At 45.5% G+C, this 21,557-nt stretch overlaps 1 protein-coding gene across 1 annotated transcript in view; it reads left to right on the plus strand.

The window, feature by feature from the left end:
* THSD7B (thrombospondin type 1 domain containing 7B) overlaps positions 1–21,557 on the plus strand; it is a 406,197-nt gene that overhangs the window by 144,944 nt on the left and 239,696 nt on the right. Inside the window, exons 6-7 of the mRNA XM_075829232.1 lie at positions 4,192–4,347; positions 5,700–5,900. Of these exons, the coding sequence (XP_075685347.1) occupies positions 4,192–4,347; positions 5,700–5,900 (357 nt within the window). The remainder of the gene's footprint in view (positions 1–4,191; positions 4,348–5,699; positions 5,901–21,557) is intronic.

Here is a 21,557-nt window from a genome sequence, read left to right on the forward strand (position 1 = left end):
TTTAAATCAGAGTATTTGTAATATTAATAAGGAATAATAATCCATATTAATATGGAAGCTGCCATATTGAAGGCATACCACCTTATTGTGTTGTTTGCTGCAGGATATGTACGTTCTTTAATGAAACAGCAATAAAATGGGGCTGATGGGACTGAAATTAAAGTCTACATGAAGAAGAGAGTTATTGCTCCCCGCCACTACCTCCTCTTATACTTAGTAAAAGCAATATTTATACGGATATACATCTCTTTTCTTTAATCCTTGCCTGTCTAGTCCCAGCAGTGTGATCCTTGCCTGTCTAGTCCCAGCAGTACAATAGACTTACAATTCAGTCATTGTATGGATTGTCACGAAATATTAAAACTAACATTTTTTACAATGCTTGTTTCAAATTGTCCTTTTAGGGTTATAGTTGTAGGCTAAATGGCTGGATCTGACTTCTACTTGTAAGAAATGTCCTTGTCAAACGTCTCCATCGTCATCAGTTCCAAGTTGTAGACTGCTTCACCTTATACTCTTGCATGCCCTCTGTATTATGTAAGTTGTGTCTTGGAGTAGGAACACTATAGCCAGGGGCGTAACTAGGAAAGACTGGGCCCCATAGCAAACTTTTGACTGGGCCCCCCCCCCCTCTGCTGGGTATTACACAACCCCCCCCCCTTGTAGATAGTGCCTCCCTATAGATTCCACCACACAGCGCCCCCCTATAGATAGCACCATACACAGCCCCCTGTAGATAACGCCATACAGCCCCCTCTGTAGATAACGCCATACAGCCCCCTCTGTAGATTACGCCATACAGACCCCCCCCCCCAAAAAAAAAAACGGCCTATAGTTTGTCCTACAAAAGACATGCATCCCCTATCCACAGGATAGGGGATACATGTGTGATCGCTGGCAGCGATAAGGAGAACGGGGGACCGAAAGTCCCCCGAAGTTCTCCATGACTAACCTCGGACTTCCGGCGTCTGCGCAGTTCAATAAAAATGAAAGGAGCGCTGGTCACGCATGCACACAAGCACGACCGGTGCGCAAGTCATTTCCATGGAGCTGCAGACAGACTACGGAAGTCCGAGGTTTGTCATGGAGAACTTAAGGGGGACTTTCGGTCCCCCGTTCTCCTCATCGCTGGGCGTCCCAGAGATCCCACATGTATCCCCTATCCTGTGGTTAGGGGATGCATGTCTTTTGTAGGAACAACCCCTTCAGTGGCGTCGCGCTGTAGCAGCCATAGCGGCTGCTAGCGGAGCCTGCGGCCATGGGAGGGGCCGTGCGGTGGGTGGCACGGGCCCCCTCATGCTGCAGGCCCCGTAGAAGTCGCTACGGCTGCTATAGCGGTAGTTACGCAACTGCGCATAGGTTTGTACCGCGTAAAACTACAGCTCCCAGCATGGCCGAAACAATGATAAGGATATGCTGGGAGATGCGGTTTCACAAAAAAAAATCATACCACCCATCATCTCGCTGCAGATCATACAGTGACTACAATACTGATTAGAGGCAGAATAAACATTTACATTAAGTGACTCACCGGTGACGTATCAGATTCTAGTTCTTTTCTTCTCCCTCCGGTTCAGACATCTATGATGGATTTCTCCCGGCCATGACCCATTTCTGCAGTTTTCTGTTTAGATGTCTTCAGCTTCTCACTTTTAAAACATTTCTGCACCTATAAACAAAGTTAAAATTCTCAACACCTCTAAATATAACTGTCACACACACACACACACACACACACACACACACACACACACACACACACACACACACACACACACACACACACACACACACACACAGTGCCCCCTGTAGATAGTGCCCCCTATAGATTGTGACCTACATAGAAGCCCCTGTAGATAGTGCCCACATATGGACTCCAGAGCTGCAAGGCAATAGTACTAACCACTGAGCCACCGTGCTGCCCTACATATAGCTTCCCTTATAGTTAGTGCTCCACGTATAGCCCACCTCTGTAGATATTGTCCCACATATAGCCCACCCCTGTAGACTGTGCACTACATATAGCCACCCTGTTGCTAGTGCCCCACAGGTAACCCACCCCTGTATATAGTGTCCCACACATAGCCCACCCCTATAGAAAGTACCCTAAAAAATAGCTCCCCTATAGATAGTGCTCTACATATAGCCCACCCCTGTATAGTGTCTCACATATACTGCCCCACATATAGACCCCCCTGTAGATAGTGGCCCACATCCCCACATACAGACCTCCCCTGTAGCTAGTGCCCCACATATAGACCCCCCCCTGTATATAGTGGCCCACATATAGACCCCCCTGTATATAGTGGCCCACACCCCCACATATAGACCCCCCTGTAGCTACTGCCCCACATATAGACCCCCCTGTAGCTACTGCCCCACATATAGACCCCCCTATATATAATAGCCCACATAAAGACGACCCCCCCACTATAGATAATGCCATTCTCATTTTTATGAGGAAAAAAATATATAAAGTTGACATACTCACATTCTCCGGTTCCCACGCTGTTCACTGGCGATGCAGACATGCTCTCTTCTGAGCATGTCTGAAGGAGCTGAATGAGCGTCCTTCAATGACGCTGATTGGCGGGGCAGAATGACTTGCCCCGCCAATCAGCACCTTCCAAGCATGGAAGCGGCGCGATGATGTCATCGCGCCGCTAGCCAATCAGTGTCATTGTAAGGCACTGGATGGTCAGGCACGGAACATGCCCGGCCATTCAGTGCGAATACATGTATTTGGCTGCCGCTAGCACCGGGGCCCCCTCCGGTGCTAGCGACACCTACAGGCATGAGAGTGCCTGTGTAAGGCTCGGTGGCGCGGGCCCCACAGTAGCGGCGCCACCCCTGTAGCAGCCATAACGGCTGCTAGCGGCGCCACCGGGCATTTGGGAGGGCGTGTCGGCTGTCGGCACGGGCCCCCTCAAGCCCCGGGCCCCGTAGCAGCCGCTACTGCTGCTACCGCGGTAGTTACGCCACTGACTATAGCAAAACATTTGAGTTGCAAAAGTTTAGAAAAAAACGGCTCTGGAGATGAATGTTGCTGATTAGAATGGATAAATGCTGTATATACGATGAATGTCACATTTTAAGACCTTTAAATGTAGATATAGACGGTTGTAAAGTCCCAAACCTCAGTCCTGTTGTTTGTAAAGAACTTCTTTTCTTATCAAGACAAAGATTCATGTGCCGCACGGAGGGAAATGAGCAAATGTGGTTTTATCTTATAAAAATAATGTATTGAATTGATTCTAAACAATTTCTCCTTTCTTATGGCCGCCAACCTCCTTCCTTCTATTATCTGAATGGAAGACGGATTTTATCTGCTTAGAAAATAGTTTATTTTTAAACTGTTTTTTTATTCTTTACCTTCACAAATTAGGAATAAAGATACTGGTACTGCATTCCAGGAGGGTCCGCATAGAGATCACAGGGACCAATATAGACTTGTTTTAGGCTAACTTGTGCTAATCTATTGTTTAGGTACCGTATATATCGCCATTTATTCACTTTTATTTTTGATCTTACAGTTGCCTGCACTGCATATAGGAGATAACAAGGACAATGCTCATCCTGATCCTCCTGGTGCACAGATATAATCTACATTGTTATTCCTCTTTGCTTACTATCTTCTACTACTCTGCCTATGTAACATTTATGTTTATGGATTAGAACCCCTATGGGCACTCTTATACCAGCATTAAGACATGTTATAAAACACTGACCAGTTGGAATCCCTACCATTCATGAGAATGGGACATTTTTAGTCCTGGCTGCTCGTTCGTGGCCACTGTCCAGTGAAATGAATGGGTATTACAGAAGGTAAAAGCGGCAAAGCTATATGGGGTGCCGAGGTAGCAGTCGCCCCCGGGCCCTGGTGCCTGAGGTTCCCAAATGCCCCTCTGCCATATAAGAAGACACCAGTATTATCAATAGCACATGGTATATGAGGGGCCATGTTACTGATCTTGCATTGGGGCCCAGGAGCACTCAGACTAAAACAGACCCATAGATAGGATTGCTGTGGGTCACAGTGCCCGGACCCCACTGATAAGTGTTTTATCATATGTCCTATTGACATTTTCGTAGGAAAAACCCCTTTAAGGACTCATTGGGAATAACAGACTATCTGAACCTGGAAATGTATCTATATCTTAAATGTCACATTTATTATTGTGTCTTGTTTAGCTTTTAGACCTGTAGAGCCTGAATTTTGTGTGGAATCGGCACCATCGACAGTTCAGATGTGCAACGTCCCCTGCCCATCGGATAGCTTGTTGTCTCCATGGACTGACTGGGGCCCATGTATACATGAAAATTGTCTGGACCCTCATGGGAGAAAAGGTACAGTTTTTTTCTTTGAAAAGGTATTTTTTCTCTTTTTTCTTTAGTACAAAAAAAGATACATGAAAAGGATAAAGCTTGTCAGATATAATAACCTATCTTTGCAAACACAGTCACAAAAACAGAAAAAAAAAAAGACCCATGAATGATCATAAATCTGGGCAACGCCATATCAACAGCCCACAAATATAGCATTTTGATATATATGCTCCCTTAAAATTTCTTAGAAAAATTGCCAGGGCCGGCTCCAGGTATGTGGGCCCTTGGGCGACACAGACTTAGTGGGACCTTTGCGGGGAAACTCACGGTAGCAGTAAAATGGCAGAAAACTTCACTGTTTGTCCCCATATAGAAGTTAGGCACTGTTTATCCCTCTGTAGTTAGTGCCACACAGCCCTCCCTCCCAGGTAGTACCATACAGCCCCCTCCCTGGTAGTGCCACACAGCCCCCTCCCTAGTAGTTCCACACAGCCCCACTCCCTTGTAGTTCCACTTAGCCCTCTTCCCTGTAGGTAGCGCCTTTGGAGCTCCCTCTAGGAGTGTAATCCCCAGCAGAGCATTGCTGTCGCTCTGGCCGGGGATTCCACTTCAGGAGCTGCCCCTGACGTCACTGTCCATATATGGACCGTGATGTCAGGGGCAACCCCAGAGCCATAGTCCCGGGCAGACCGCTACTAGGACTCTGACTGGGACTCTTGCTCTGTTACTGACATCACTGTCCATATATTGATAGTGATGTCTGGAGCAGAGCTGAAGTCCCGGCAGAGTGCTAGTAAAGGCTATGCTCCTGTACTCTGGCTCTGTGGAAGCCTCTAACATCACTGTCCATATATGGACAGTGATATCAGGGGCAACCCCAGAGCCGGAGTCCTGCCTGGGACTCCAGCTCTCCTCCTGGCATCACTGTCCATATATGGACAGTGATGTCAGGGGCAACTCCAGAGCCAAAGTCCCAGGCAGAACGCTACTAGCACTCTGCCTGGGTGTCTGTAGCCTAGTAAATGGCAGAGGAGGGAGATACCTCCCTGCTTTGCCATAGCGTTCAATAGTATCTGCGTCCTGGGGTGGCCCGTGACGGCGTGCAGCACAGGGCCCCCCATGCCGCTATGGGTGCTACAGTGGTAGTTACGCTACCTCCAAGACAGGGGCTCCCTCCAGAAGGTGATTCCACTCCTGGAGTAGCCTTGATGGCAGCGTCAGCACCTGGCGGCTGAGTGGGCCCCCCAAGTGTAGTGGGCCCCCAGGACTTGACCGGGTTCGCAGGGTGCTGATGCCGGCCCTGGAAATTGCAATTTAGTTTTGTAGTAAAAATATTTTTGTTTTTAGACAAAGTAACACTGCTGTTGTTTTAGGTTTTAAGTTCAGAAGAAGACAAGTGGTAGTGGAGCCTGCAAAAACTGGTGGAAATTGTCCCCATTTAGTAGAATCGGTCCCGTGTGACGATCCTGTGTGCCATAGATGGGCGGTATCTGGAGCGTTACACTGTGTACCTGAAAATAGAGAATGTGGACATGGAAAATACAACATTAACACAACATGCCTGGGGGAGAATGGTGAGTCTTCTGTGCAGTTCTCTTTCTCCGGTTTATGATGTCTATTCAATAATTAATTTCTCTTGGAAGGTACTGATTCTTCTTGTGGAGATCCAGCTGGTAGGGAGTCTTTAGAGCAATGCCCCCTGGGAAAAAGTATGCAAAATAGCTCTCCTTCAGAAGTGCCACCTACATCTCGAGTGCCACCTACACGTTACCGACCACCTTGTACGTGATACTTTTGTAGGTGTGTTGAGTGGCCTTGTGTATAAAGGGGGGGTCGATATGCCTCTTTCTTTCTGTCAAGTGCTGGTTTATGTCTATATTCCCTTCTCATCTCTTGTATGGACTAACCCACAGGTTGATTCTCTGCTCCTTTGAGTGTTAACCTTACTGTACCTTATAGATTGGACTGGAGAAATCCATTGCAGATCTCCCCACCCAGAGAGGAAAGAGAATAGTTCCAAGATGAGTTGCCCACCCCCTCCAACGTCATAGTAGTCACAAGACCTGCCTCTATGTATCATATACCCCTCTGTGCTTGAATAGAAATAGCCCACGTAGAAAGAGGTGTTAATTAGACTGTGTTAGAGTATTAGATTATTGGGATTTTAAATTTTAGTCTTTTTTTTAAGAGTTTCCCAGTTTGCTGTAAAGCAAGATCCCTGCTTGCTGTAATTGAACAGAAACTTTATTATTTATATCGCGAGGGTGAAAACCAGTCATAACCTACTACATCTCACAAGATTGGGCTATAGTTGTATCCAGCTTGGGAAATCTTCTACACTTTACTTGCAATTATACATTGTAGGAAAAAACTAATCAGGACAGTGGAGAAATTTGCGCTGCTAGTGATGTTTTCTATGTAGCTATAGTATGTTGCCGGCATTTCATGCAATTCATTCTACAACTCAGCAGTGAGAATTCGGTTTATACAGGATTTAAGCTTGGTTTTAAACAAGAATGTTTCCATTCATTGACAGCAAGCAGATACCTTTAAAAAAAAAAAAAAAAAAAAAGTGTCATTGAAAAACAAAATATATGAAAAAGTTGCAGATTTTTTCTGTTTTATGATGAATACGTTTTATTTTTATTGAAATGAAAAACCCCTTTAAGGAGCGCAGTCATCGGTATAGCCATGTTGGCTCCTGGTGGCTCATCCTAATCTGCAATGTTTATGTTCTATGGACCTCCTTTATTTTACATGGTTGTCTTTTTAGCTTTTTTGGTCCACCAATGCTGGAGTCCTAAGCAGGAGGTCCACAATTACCATCGTCTAATATAATATAAATAGGTTATTAATGCCATGGGCAGATATCCCTTTTCTGCTGCTCCAGGATTATATATGGTTAATCTTTTAATCCCGTTCCCTACATATCAGTCCACAGTGGTACAGAACAGATTTTGATTAACGATAGTCCTGGGAATCAGCGTGTTGCTTGTTATCGTGGCAGGGGTTACTGATATATGTAATAAAAAAGAATTACGTTCAGCAGGCTGGTAGGGTGCTTGCTCAAAAAGTTATATAAATATATTGAACTTTATGTCTAACACAGTTTAGTACATAAAACCCAGAGTTTAAGGCCTAGTTCACACAGAGATTATTTGCAGGCAGGAGAAAAAAATCTGCCGCAAAATTCCTTCAGGAATTCCTTTTTTGCAGCATTTTACAAGGACCATGGGCAAAAAACAGCGAAAAACGCTCGGAATTTCTTCCTCCCATTGATTTTAATGAGGTGCAGCCAATCGCAGCAAGAAAGGACATGCCGCTTTTTTTTTCTGCGAGCAGCTATAAGCCACACCGGAAAAAAAACGCCCCTGCCTCCCATTGAAATCAATGGTGGGCGTTTTCCGATGTTTTTTGGCGCTGATTCCAATGTGGTTTCAACGTCAAAATCAGCACCAAAAAACTGAGCGTGAACTGGGCCTTGCACTTTCAAAAACATTGCTATGAATTTATTTTGACTATGTAAATTTAAAAAGGTTTGATTGATGTGGAGATATAATATATAACTGTACAAGATTATTGATAAAAAAAAGAACAGCCATGTTACAAATGCAAAGTAGTGAATTTAAAGGGGTGGTCCACTTTGGTCAATCCCTGTCTATTAGACAATTCCTCCGATGATAAGCGAAGTGACCCACTATTGGAACTCAAGCGATCAGCTGTAAACTCTGTGGGAAACTGGAAGCAAGTCTTCCATTCACCTGCAGCGCCACCACAGGGGAAATAATGCATAACACAGTTCACATAGAAATCAGTAGGCTGTCTGTGTAATGTGTGAACACTTTGGGTCCTCCAGAACAAGAGACTCTTTATGTAACATCATTGCCATTCACACCCCCAAAAAAAATTATAAAGTTAGTCAATAACACAACAAAATGGTGTTAAAAAAAACCCTGCGATTCGCTTTGCAAAAAACCAGCATTTCTCCATGCTACATCGTCAGAAAACAAAAAACTAATTTCTGTGTCCTGGAGGCCCAAAGGCCATGTTCTTAAAGTGATTTCCCACGAATGGCACTTACCACCTAACCGCAGAGCAGGTGATAAGTGTCTGAGCACTTAAGGGCCCCACCGCTGGGACCCCTGATCACAAGAAAAGGGGGTCCCGAATCTCCCGTATGTAGCAGTGGTCGGGCATACGTACTGATACTCCATTCATCTCTGGAACTGACAGAGATAGTCGCGTACAACGCCCAGTAATCTCCATCAGTCCATGGTAGCTCACATGCCGACCATTGCTCCATTCAAATGGGGGACACGGGACCATTGTTCTTGTGATGAGCAATCATGGGTCTTGTGGATAGGTGATAAGTGTCGTTTGTGGGAAAATGTATTTAAGGGGTTAAAAGACTAGGGGGCCTAATGAGAGAGGTGGGTGGAACAAAATGTTTCAGCGCCACAGGCGGAAATGGCAAATCGTGCATCGGAGCCTGGATCCATCAACAGCACAAGAAGTGGTACTAGAGCGATCACCAGGTTTAATATACGTGTAACTTGTTCACAACTGGCCACATATGGTTTTCCTAAGTAAAATGGACTCCAGCCCAGAAGAGAGCAAGCGGCAGCAGCTGATGCAGGGCTGAATTAAGGATTCTTAGAACATGGATCAGTTCATTGTTGGAGGGCGCCCCAACTAACCGAGCCCCTCCACCAACCACACTGGGAGAGATTTCCTAAGGAAACGTGCCAAAGTTCTATTGCCCAATTTGTACCGGGAAAAAAAAATAATTACATGTCATGCACCGAATTTTTTATAATGCATTTTTTTTCTGAAAATCGCAGCAAAAAATTACACCAAACCACCAAAATTCATCTACATTGCATGCCATAAATTAAGTAAAACCCATACTTGCGAGGGGCCCCTTATGGGCTGTAATGTACTGGGGCCCAGAGTTGGAGCTCCTCTAGCTCTAATGATATGCAGCACTAAGCTTATGTCCAGCAGCAGGGTTGTATTTTTCACTGTTTAGCAGGGTCCCTGATGGCTGTACCAGTCCTGATCATACTTGTCCATACTTATTGATCAAGATGATAACCATTAAAAGGTTAATTGCCCTATAGTCCTACAGTGGCTAACCCTACAATAGGGACTAGTTGACCTATAAGGGCATGTTCAGATGTGGCGGACTTGTTGTTTAATTCCACTGCGGACAGAAATCCGCAGCAGCCGTTTTTCCATTGCTTTCTATACCTGCTTAGGTAACTTTGTTCAGATGTTGCGGAAAACAACAGTGAAGAATTCCCTCGCTGCAGATTCGTTGCGTAATTGCCGCAAATTTGCAGCAACATGTGCAGCAGAAAAATTACGCCAGGTCTGAACATGGCCTAAGATGACCATTAAGGGGTTAGTTGTTGACCATTAAGGGGTTAGTTGTCCTAAATGTCATGCACAAGATGATAACTACTGAGAGAATATGTGAGATTTTCTTACCGCCCAAGATATAGAAGCCCTAGTTGTACTTGATGCAGAAGATCGTTATCATTGAGGGACTAGTTGACCGACTCTTTTAGCTCAAAATCAAGATCTGTACGGTTCAAGATCTTAGCCACTGATGGATTAGTTAACCCAAACCTATAGTATAAGACTTTATCCACTGAGAGACTAGTTGACCGATGCTCACAGGTCAGGATATTACTTGTCATGGAGCTGGTTGACCCAACTCTTTCTACGGATGTAAGCCACTGATGGATTAGTTGAGCATCTGTATGCTTACTACTCAAGATGTTAAAGTGTAGCTAAACGTTTAACAAACTTCTGACATGTCCGAGCACTGAGACCCCCACCAATCGCTAGAACGAAGCAGCTGAAGCGCTCGAGTGAGCGCTCATCCGCTTAGTGTCTGTTCGGCTTTCTCCAGAAATGAATGTATCGGAGTACGGACTCAATAGAAAGTCTATGAGCCCGTACACCGATACATTTATTTCTGGAAAAACCCGAACAGACACGAAGCAGCTGAGTGCTTATGTTGGTGACTGATTCCATATACTAAACATTGAAGCATGGCAACTAACTAGGACATTGTATGACTCCAAACTCCTCTGATTATGGACTGGATGGGGTGATTAGCCATCAAAGTCAAATGGTGTGGTCAATAAATGATATACCATATATGCAGTTTGTTACGACCAGCAAGTTGTGGACCCACTGTCTACTCCATTGGCTTGTGGCCACCTCGAAGTACATTAACTAAGTAGCCACCCCAGTCTTCCCCCTTTAACCCCTATACAGGGATCTGGTCTTCGCTGCGAGGAGGCTACCAGGTCGCTACCTCTTGAGGTGTTCCCGGCAGAGTGTCTGCTGGCCCTTTGGAACAGTCACTGGCAGATGGTACCTTGAGGGATGGAAGCTTCAGGCTTGTCACCGACAGTAGGAGGCAGATTGGCAGCGGGCAACTGGATGGTAACTGATAGTGGAACGCTGGACACAGGTGGATAGCAGGTAGATGGACACAGTCAGGTAGCGGGTAGCTGGATACTGGCTGACAACAGGCAGCAATAGCGGACTGGATACAGGCTGGCAGTGGATAACTGGATACAGACTGACATCAGAGAGCAATAGCAGACTGGATACAGGCTGGTAGCAGAAAACTGGACACAGGCTGACAACAGATAGCAATAGTGGACTGGAATTAGATGTACACAGGAACCTACGACTAGGTTGTTCCAAAGTTGCTCAGGCACCAGGTGTATTGTGGAGGTGCCGTAAAAAGTCCAGGAGCAACAGGGATGATATTTGAATTGCGTGCGTGCTGGCCTTTTAAGAGACAGCCGGAGCTTGCGCGCATACACTAGGGGACATGCGGCCGTGGCCAGAGGAACACAAAAGAAGCCACCGGCCAGAGAAGGTACAAGACCGCTGGCGTTACAGAGTTGCATAGGTACCGTATTGGTAAGGGAGACCATCCCAATAAAAAAGAGAGAGATTGGCACATCAGTGAAGGATTTGCGATCAGAGAGGAGCTCTATGATGATCACTTAGCTCTTGACAGGGGCCCACATACTGTTCATCCACAGGAATTTGGATCCCTACATATGTGAAGAACCTTTTTTTTTCTGCTAAGTTCTTAAGTTGGCAGCCAGAGTAGAATATATTTCGGAGGTGTCTAGCAGAGAAATTTATTTCGAAGTCCAACCTACAACCCCCAAGGGATCAGCGACTTTCTTCATTTCAACCTTTATATTTTGTTCCTAAAATATTTACACACATTCTGAATTAATTATGAGTAAAAGAACTTTTGGAGTGAAGGAACATCCCAACACTACTTGGAGACATCACACATCTGTTTTACTACATTCACTGAATTTCAAGCTCATCTAAAATGCATGTCCCTAGTTTTTGGGGACAAGTCCAAAACAAGTCAAGCTGCATGCATAAAAATAGACAGCACGTCCCTAGGGGAGCCCTAAATGTACCGGAGAATAAAATATGAATTAACCATTGTGGCACTTTCATGTGCTTGGAGCACAGTGAGCTAGATAAGTGCCGGGCCTTTCCATTGACTTCTATTAGAAACTGACACCAGCCCCGAGACATCATGAACACGTCAAAGCCATGTACAAGGAGCGTGTATAGCGGCACTTGGAGTATCAACGTTACTGTATTACAGAGCCATAGGAACTCTGTGTGAGGCCATATCGGGCCTTCGTATGACACCAAATACTCCTCAAGAAGGAATTGGTCACAGCATGCCGTAATAATTCTTTTCTCACACAGCCTGTATGAATCTGGGAGGGAAAAAGCTGCCCTTTGCCTCCATGTGAAATCAGAAGCATACTGAGATACAGTAAGGGCCCCTACATTTCTATAGACACCGTATTACCAATCCGTACAACACAGAGGTATGAGGCCTCAAGGTACTGATTCTCATTGTGGAGATCCAGCGAGAGGTAGGGAGCAATGATCCATGGGAAAATTATGCAAAATAGGTCTCCACCAGAAGACTTAAAATAGACTCTCTAGTGCCATCTATAGGGGACTGCCCTGTAAATTATTTTGTGCAGTAAAGGAATTGTGGGGAATGATCAAAAACAAAAATTCCTGATAGAAAACTTGAGGTTAGAAAATCCCTTTCCATCTACCTAAGTGAACTCTTCCGGCAAAATACATGAGAGAAAATATACCAATCTGGGCAAATGTGGGTAACACATTCAGATTTTTGTTGCTTCTTAGGGTCTGTATTAATGCTTCATCACCATGGGGTTCTATAAGTCCAGGCCCTAATACGGACCCTAGAATGGCGCTTTATTATAGCGGTGTAAAACCTGCCGTCTTGGCGCTTCTTGCCATTATCAGTCCGCCAGATTCTTTGGTCGGGCATATTGTGGGACAATATTATCTTCTTATTTGCCTGGTTCCTCGGACAACTCGGGTCCACACAACACTAATACTGTTACAAAGGGACCGAATTCATGAAATTATTCTCACCATGTACACAACTTGATTCATTTTCTTGACATAAATATTAATTACCAGTGTTTGTCGCCTTTCACCTCTGAAATGACAAGATCTCAGGCAGCAGTGCCACCGCCACACGAGGATTCTCAAGTCCTAGCACCTGGTGACTCATTTCATTGAAATACCAAGATGATGCGTCCGATGGAAAAGAATCATGGGTTATATAACAATATATGACAATGCCATCATGCACTGCTGTATACGAGGATCAGATATAAGGTTCAGCTATGTGGCAGGTATTATCATTTACTGGAGTCCCACTGGATTGCACAAGGAGGCGTGATAGCAAAAAGTATTTTCGGAGTATATCCTGCTAACGGGTTGCCCGTTACTTAGATCCAGGGGTCTGGATAGAGGAATCCCCCTGCCTGGCGTTGGTTCTTGCCACCACAGACCATTATCCTGGAACATAAGTCATTGTCCCCAAATATCCATCCATTGTAGGAGAGAAACATAGTGTAACTCCAAGGCCAGTTCCTCGTCCTTGGAATAATAATTTACTAGTGCTGGGGGGAGGGGGAGGCCATTGTACATGTTTGGCTCAGCATCCACCTCGCCTTTACCTTGACACCTTCCCTCTGCCACCAATGTAGCTGCAGAGATGACTTCTATGGCAAGTCCCTATTAATACCTATTCTACTGCTTCTATAATTGTCACGGAGCGGGTTAGTGGACCCACTAGGCCGTACCGCCGCAGCGGGGAGGCAGCTGGCCAAGCAACAGGACACCCCAGAAATACAATGTCCCGCACAAGGGTACCTGAATAGTCCAGATGGTGGCCGCAGCTCTGGCACAGATGAGATGGGTGCAGCAGATGGCACCAAACGTGGCGGATGACACAGGAGCCGCAAGTTGCGCCAGACGTGGTGAATTCCTCCGGACGTGGCAGACGACACAGGACGTGGCGGATTCCTCCGGACGTGGCAGATGATGCAGGACGTGGCACGACTCGATACTAAGGCACAGCACGGGAAACAGGAATGGGTAACAAGGCCGGGCGCGAGCGTGCACGCGCACCCTACGGGACACAGCCGAACGGAGCGGAAGTAAGCGCTGGCGTCTCCTAGGAGGGAGACGGGGACCAGCGCTCACGGATCCATGGCTGCGGGCGTCGGGAGGTAAGTGAACCCGATGGCCCGCGGCCATGGATGCTACAATAATGATATACAGATGTAGCAGAGATGAATTTGTCATTTAGCTCTATGAGACTACATTGTTTGTACATTGGAATAACTATTTGAGTATAGATCATGCAGTCCTCAAAACAGTATATAATGTGCCTTTTACTTCAACTTGTGGAATAACATTGTGGGCTACAAATTCATATACAAAACCTATGTCAGGGCTCTCCCAACCATTACACTGTATGGTATCTATCTATCTATCTATCTATCTATCGATCTATCTATCTATCTATCTATCTATCTATCTATCTATCTATCTATCTATCTATCTATCTATCTATCTATCTATCTATCTATCTATCTATCTATCGATCGATCGATCGATCGATCGATCGATCTATCTATCGACTGACCATTAGGGCAGGGCCTAAGTGATCAGCTGTAATCAGTGGGGATACCTTTTAGTAAGTGTTCAATTTCCCTGCAGCGCCATCACAGGGGAAATAAAGCATTACACAGTGTCCATTTACATCAAGGGGCTGTCTCTGTAATGCAGGACAGGGCAGAGCGGGATATGATCTTTATATTCGCTCTCCACTCTGGCCAGGAGATGAGGATCCTGAGCAGAGGACCCCCCTCTATTACCTAAGAAATCACTAATAGGGTGTATGGTAAGGGGTTTTCTAAACTGGACAATCCACTTAAGCCAAATAAAGAGTGTCATGGCTATAGTAGTTGAAAAAGGGTCATGGCCTTTAATGCCCACTGGCCCAGATTAATCTCAGTTCTCCCATTTATCTATTTATTATAAAATATGATGGTAATTTGTACGATAGCTCGGGCTCACACCTCTGCACTGACTTATAGTACTGCCGTCTGTCTCCTGATGTGGCAGAGGGACCCTCGGGTGCAACCTCTGCACCCGCTATGGTCACACAACCAATCAAATCCACTGAATCAAACTATAAATTGACTTGGTTGCTTTCCAAAATGATTCCTGCTCACTTAGCAATCCACCAATCAAGGCAGAGGCAAATAATTCCTATTATCGAATGTGTCATAAAGAGCGAGGTTCATATCTCCGAGACCTCACTCTAAAATGCAATATCTCTACCGGCTCCCATACAATGGTCGTCTCATTGCTCGATTTCTCAGGCATTGCTTTTACTATCAGCTTAATATTTTGCAGTGACTCAATCAGAGAGCGAAATATTCAAATAAAGGAGATTTTGAGAAAAGAGACGTTCTAGGAACTAACAAGATTGTGAGAAGCAGCCATTGCCTGGTGTGATAAATTCATAAATCATACATGTGGATAATATTGGGCTTGAGTTTCTAAATTACTTTCCGTTTCTCAGCTCTGCTTATATTTATCTCACCCCTGAACTCTTATTTATTGCGTTTTCGAGTACCTGGGAGAAGTAATGCATTGCCGTCTGGATTCTATTCATGCATATTTAATGAAAATGCCGCAGACTCATCCACTTCTTCACATGTCGTGGGTGGGCTGTGGCGGGTAAGTGTTTGTCCTAGACCTACCAGGACCATTCATGTTGGGTTTTAGATTGGAATGAATTTGCTTTCCGTCATCTAATTGAAGAGGTTGTCTTGAATAAGTTTGTGCTGATCTTAAGATCCCGCATTAATATTACCAGCGTAAAAATGTGGCGTGCATTGTCATAAAATACAGCAGATTAAGTCATACATCAATTCCCTGGCTATATGACGGCGGATATAAATTTCCCTTATCAGAATTAGGGTTGTCATATAAAGATATATTGTAACAAGAACAGGTCTTAACTTTTTTCCAAGCTGAACAAGCCCCGATTTTTCTATTCTGGCATCCCATTTAATAATCTAGTCACGAGCCCAAAACTGATTCCCATATTTAAGATGTGGTCTTACAAGGCATCTCTAGAGTGGTAATATTACCTTTGAATCACAGCTTTTTATCTCTCTTTTTATACACCCTAAAATCTTATTTGCTTTTGCAGCTGCTGCTTGACATTGAGTATTGCTGCTTAGCTTACTTGTAACCAGAATAGGTCATTAATAAAGGTATTAAATAAAGAGATTAAAAATAATTGCGTCTAACACAGATCCTAGGGGTACCCCATTGCTGACTTTAGCCCATTTTTAGTATATACCATTTACAATGACTTTTTTCTGTCCGTTAACTAATTCTTGAGATATGTGCATACATTATCCCCATGTGCCTGCATCTGTTGCTTCAGCACAAGGTTGTTGTGTGGTACAGTATGAAATGCTTTGGCAAAATTCAAATAAATCTCATCAGCCGCATGACCAACATCCAGATTTGCACTTAACTTCTTATAGAAACTAAACATGTTGGTTAGGCACGACCTGTTTTATCCAAGTCCCCCCTCCCCCCATGGCATACGTCGGAGTATGGTCTGAAAATCAACATAGACATGAGATTGTCATTGAATTCCAGTAAAATTGGCCTCAATAGCAGGTGTCACACTGAACCTTCATGCAACTTTGTCTTTGTATTGCAGCTGTCACTATAGTACAAGTCTGTTCATAGCCTCAGCCTAAGAGATGTGAATCATGTTTATAGACTATAATGGACGCACACGAGAGATTATAGGAGTTTCATAGCAGTAAATGAATGTCCTGGATGAAGTAGCACAGTGATCGTGAGAAATTAATCTCGTGAGATTTAATAACAGAATAAAAACCACTCATGTAGTCCGTTACCTCTGCATAAGAGTCGGTAATTTTATGTTCTGTACTCAGAAAGTACTGAAAACATAAAACATCTTCTGATATAATTATCATTTGGAGGATCTGGATTTAAAAAAGAGAAATTAAAGTTGACTTTTCACCGTAAAAATCTACATAGACCTACAGGCGCATTTTAGCATCTGTATTATGGCTACAAAACCTTCCACGGTTTAAGTACCTTCGTGGTACTTTGCTTTATTATTTTTGAAACAATTTTGAGTTATTTCTTATGGTTTCTATACCGTATACTTAGATCATTTCAAAATTCTGCTTGTTGCCCTTTAAAGCAGATTGGGGTTTTAGCTCCACCCACTATTAGACATGTGACCTAACAAAATGTGTGTCCTATTTCATATAGAGGTACAAAAAGTTTTCGTTTTTTTTAGATTCATACAGAAGCATTATCAGTTTGTGATGCTGCTACAAGGCAAGCTACAAACTTTTTTTGTTGCTGTCTTGTAGACAAAAGGTTGAAAGAGGTTGCGCCACTCTACAACTTTTACCTTTCCACTACCAAATACAAGACTTGCTTAGGCCACGACAGCAGTGTTTATTACTGAGTGCGTATACAGATCCGTAGTCATCCACAAGTAATCCGCAAGTCATCCGCATATCTGGTGCGCTGTCCGCAAACATAATCCGTAGTGTATCTGTAGTGAATCCGTATTTACGGATCCGCAAGGAAAAAAAGGGAGGCTACAAATGATGTCACCAATATGTCCCAACCACTTTAAAAGGTCACTTGATCGCTCAGGCGCAATTTTCTTTGGGAATCCCCTGCCGTCGCATAGCAACACTTCCGCAATTACGGACAGCTGCGGGTGAACATCCGTAGCCGTCTGCAATTTTGCACGTGCCCATAGACTTCTATGGGCGAGTCTGTGCCGCATTTGCAGACTGGAATAGGACATGTTCTATATTTTGCGCATCATTTCTACACCTCGTAGCCTGTAGAAATGAATGGGTTCTCCGATTATCCCTAATTACTGATTCGTAATTGCAGATAAAAACTACGTTCGTGTGCATGAGACCTAACTGGTGGTGGAGGTCTACCTAAGAAGAGTTTTTTAAAGGGTAACTAAAGTATTGAAAAACTTCTGACATGTCATTGTGACATATCCGAAGTTTTGATTGGTGCGGGACCGAGCACTGAAACCCCCATCGCTTTCTTTACGCGATCGTTGGGGGACCCATTGCTCAGACCCCCACCGATCAAAACTTCTGAAATGTCACAATGGTATGTAAGAAGTTTTTCGAAAGTTTAGTTACCCTTTAAAGAAAATCTGCCAACAGGACGGTTTCCCCGCTCCAAATTGGCAATCAGAGGACCAGGAGAAGCATAACCGTCCCTACCTGACCCCTTAGAAGCCGGAAGAACCATGTTTTATAAGAATCCGAGTTAAATTGCTTATGGGGCACACACCGAGAAGGGGCATATGTGGCAAACTATCTTTCAGCCTCCCGAGATCACTGATTGGTATTGTGGGTAGACCCAATACACCCTCTATTCCTCCATTATTCCCATAAATGTGTCTCTGATATAATCCCACAAGAATTACACTGTGCCCATAGTTGCAGACACCCAAATTGGTCCTCATTTACTTTTCTAATAGTGTATGAGGTTTTCCATGCGTTGTATTGTGCAATGTGTTGTTCTAATATTAAAAAATATAATAATCATTAAAAAGCCATAAACAAGAATAAAGCAGTAAAACTGCAATAAGCAGAGACTAAACTTTTGTAATGAGGCTCCTCTCCAGAGACCCCACCAATGCAGAGATGCTGAACGGGAGTAAAATCCAGCTAATATTCCATGTTTTTCCACACTGAAATATTTATTAGTTCAGATTAAATTTTTAAAGGGCTTGAGGCAAAATATAATGCACGAGATGCCGTCACTTTCTTCTTAAGCTTAGGCATTCTGGCATTGTTCTCTGGTTCTAATAAACCAATATTAAACCTTTCCTGCAAAAAGACATAAATATACGTCCTAGCGGGTCCGGAGAAGAATGGAATAGCAGTTATGGTGACTGTTTATTACATCTGACCAGTGGCGTAACTACCGCGGTAGCAGCCGTAGTGGCTGCTACGGGGCCCGTGGCTTGAGGGGGCCGTGCCGCCAGCCGACACGGCACCCCATATGCCCGGTGACGCTGCTAGCAGTCGTTATGGCTGTTACAGTGGTAGTGCCGCTACTATGGGGCCCGCACTGCCGAGCCTCCAACAAGTATGGGCCGGGCGACACAGGCCCTCTCATGCCTGTAGGCGTCGCTAGCACCGGAGGGGGCCCTGGTGTTAGCCACAGCCAACTAAATGCATTAGCACTGAATGCCCGACCATTCAGCGCCTTACAACGACGCTGATTGGTGAGCGGCGCGATGATGTAATCGCGCCGCTTCCATGCTTGAAAGGCGTTGACTGACGGGGCAAGTCATTCTGCCCCGCCAATCAGCGTCATTGGACAATGCTCGTTCAGCTCCAGCATTGCCAGCGAACAGCGTGGGAGCGGGATCATGTAAGTATGTAAAGTTTTTTTTTCTCATAAAACAGTGAGTGGCATTATCTATAGTGGGGGCTCTATCTACAGGGGGGTCATCTATATGTGGGCCACTATATACAGGGGGGTCTATATGTGAGGCACTATCTACAAGGGGGAGGTGGGGGCGCTGTCTACAAATGGGGTGTGACACTGTCTATAGGCGGGGTTATATAGCACTGTCTACAGAGGGGCTGTATGGCACATTCTACAGGGGGCACTATTTATAAGGGGGGCTGCTTGTGGCACCCAGGGGGGGGACCCGGTCAAGAGTTTGCTATGGGGCCCAGTCTTTTCTAGTTACGCCCCTGCAATATATGCCAGGTAAGCCAAACGTTCATAGTGTAATATGTATTATCAACTATGTGACCAAGGATAGGAACAGTGACCAGTCACACTATGGTAGGTAGAAAAGCAAAGACCATATTCAGACCGGAGTCGGCTACAATGTAGGTACCCTCTGCTGTGTCCCCTCACCACACCCTCCAATGCGCATTTTGGGAGCCTTCTTCAAGTCTTGCTCACATGAAGTCTGGTTAAGTCTATTCTGATCTCTCTGCTCTTGCATTCAGTCTGGCCTCCAGGGATGACGTTTCATCCCTTGTGACCTCTGCAGCCAATCACAGGCTGCAGCGGTCACATGGGATGAAACGTCATCCCAGGAGTCCGGGCTGCATGATGTCAGAGTGACGCATCACCATGGCTACAGGTAAGTATAGTTTTTTGGGTTTTTTTATGGGCTGTTTTCTACAGCAATCTCATTGGCTGAAAATCTGCACCACAATTTGGTGCAGTTTTTTTGTCCGGAGTTCCCTGTGGGCTCCAGGGCAGATACGCTGCTTACCTTTACACAGCGTTTCCGCGCTGTGTGAACATAGCCTAATTGTGAATTTTGGGGTCCATGCAAAGCACTGCTGATCATGGCCGGCGAACATATATGGACAGTGATGTCAGGAGGAAAGAAGGAGATCAAGGCAGATCGCTAGCGGCTCTTCTCTGGGACTCCGTCTCTGGGGAAGCCCCTGACATCACTGTCCATATATGGACAGTGTTGTCAGGAGCAGAGCAGTGTGCCAGGCAGAGTGCCAATAGCGCTCTGCCCGGGACTTTGGCTCTGGGGTTGCCCCTGACATCACTAGCCGTATATGCACAGTGATGTCAGGGGCTTCCCCAAAGCCAGAGTATCGGAGCAGAGCCTTTACTAGTGCTCTGCCTTGGATTTCAGCTCTGCTCAGGACATCACTATTCATATATGGACAGTGATGTAAGGAGCAGAGCAGTAGTCCCAGGCAGAGTGCTAGCAGTGCTCTGCCGGGACTATGGCTCTGAGGTTGCCCCTGACAACACTGTCCATATATGGACAGTGACGTCAGGGGCTTCTCCTGAAGCGGAATCCCCAGCCAGAGCGTCGGCAATGCTCTGGCTGGAAATTCCACTACTAGAGGAAGTCTCAAAGGCGCTACCTACAGGGAGGGTGGCTGTGTGGCACTAACAGAGAGGGTGGCTGTGTGGCACTACCAGGAAGGGGAGCTGTGTGGCACTACCTGGGAGGAGGGGGCTGTGTGGCACTACCTGCGAGGAGGGGGCTGTGTGGCACTACCTAGGTGGAGGGCTGTGGGGCACTACCTGGGAGGTGGGGGCTGTGTGGCACTACCTGGGAGGGGGGGCTGTGTGGCACTACCTGGGAGGTGGGGGCTGAGTGGCACTACCTGGGAGGGGGAGATGTGTAGCACTACCAGGAAGTGGAGGCTGTGTGACACTACCTGGGGGGGAGTGTGACAATACCTGGGAGGAGAGGGCTGTGTGGCACTACCTGGGATGGGGGGCTGTGTGACACTACCTGGGAGGGGGGTCTGTGTGGCACTATCTACAGAGGGCACAACATTTATGGGGGTACAAACCGATGGCCTAACTTCTATATGGGGGCATAAACAGGGCCTAATGTCTATATGGGGGCACAAAGTGAAGTTTTCTGCCATTTAACTGCTGCCGTGAGCTCCCCCGCAAAGGGGCCTACTAAGTCTGTGTCGCCCAAGGGACCACATAAACCTGGAGCCGAACCTGATACTGATGCCCACATCTTCAGGGCTTCCAATCTTCTGGCTGACGAAGGGTTTTCTCTCTCACCCTATGTGATGCGGCCCTTTCCAAGGCGAGCTTTGTACAACTGGAGGCGCCTTTTTAACTACCAGGTGACCAGAGTCGGTCGGAGTGCGCCTTCAGAAAACTTTTCAACAAATGGATGGTGTTCATGTCGTCCATACAGACGGATCCGGACAATGCGACCCTGGTGATTCAAGCCTCTGTGG

The sequence above is a fragment of the Rhinoderma darwinii genome, chromosome 6 (genome assembly GCF_050947455.1).
Source record: "Rhinoderma darwinii isolate aRhiDar2 chromosome 6, aRhiDar2.hap1, whole genome shotgun sequence".
In the NCBI taxonomy this organism is placed as follows: domain Eukaryota; kingdom Metazoa; phylum Chordata; class Amphibia; order Anura; family Rhinodermatidae; genus Rhinoderma; species Rhinoderma darwinii.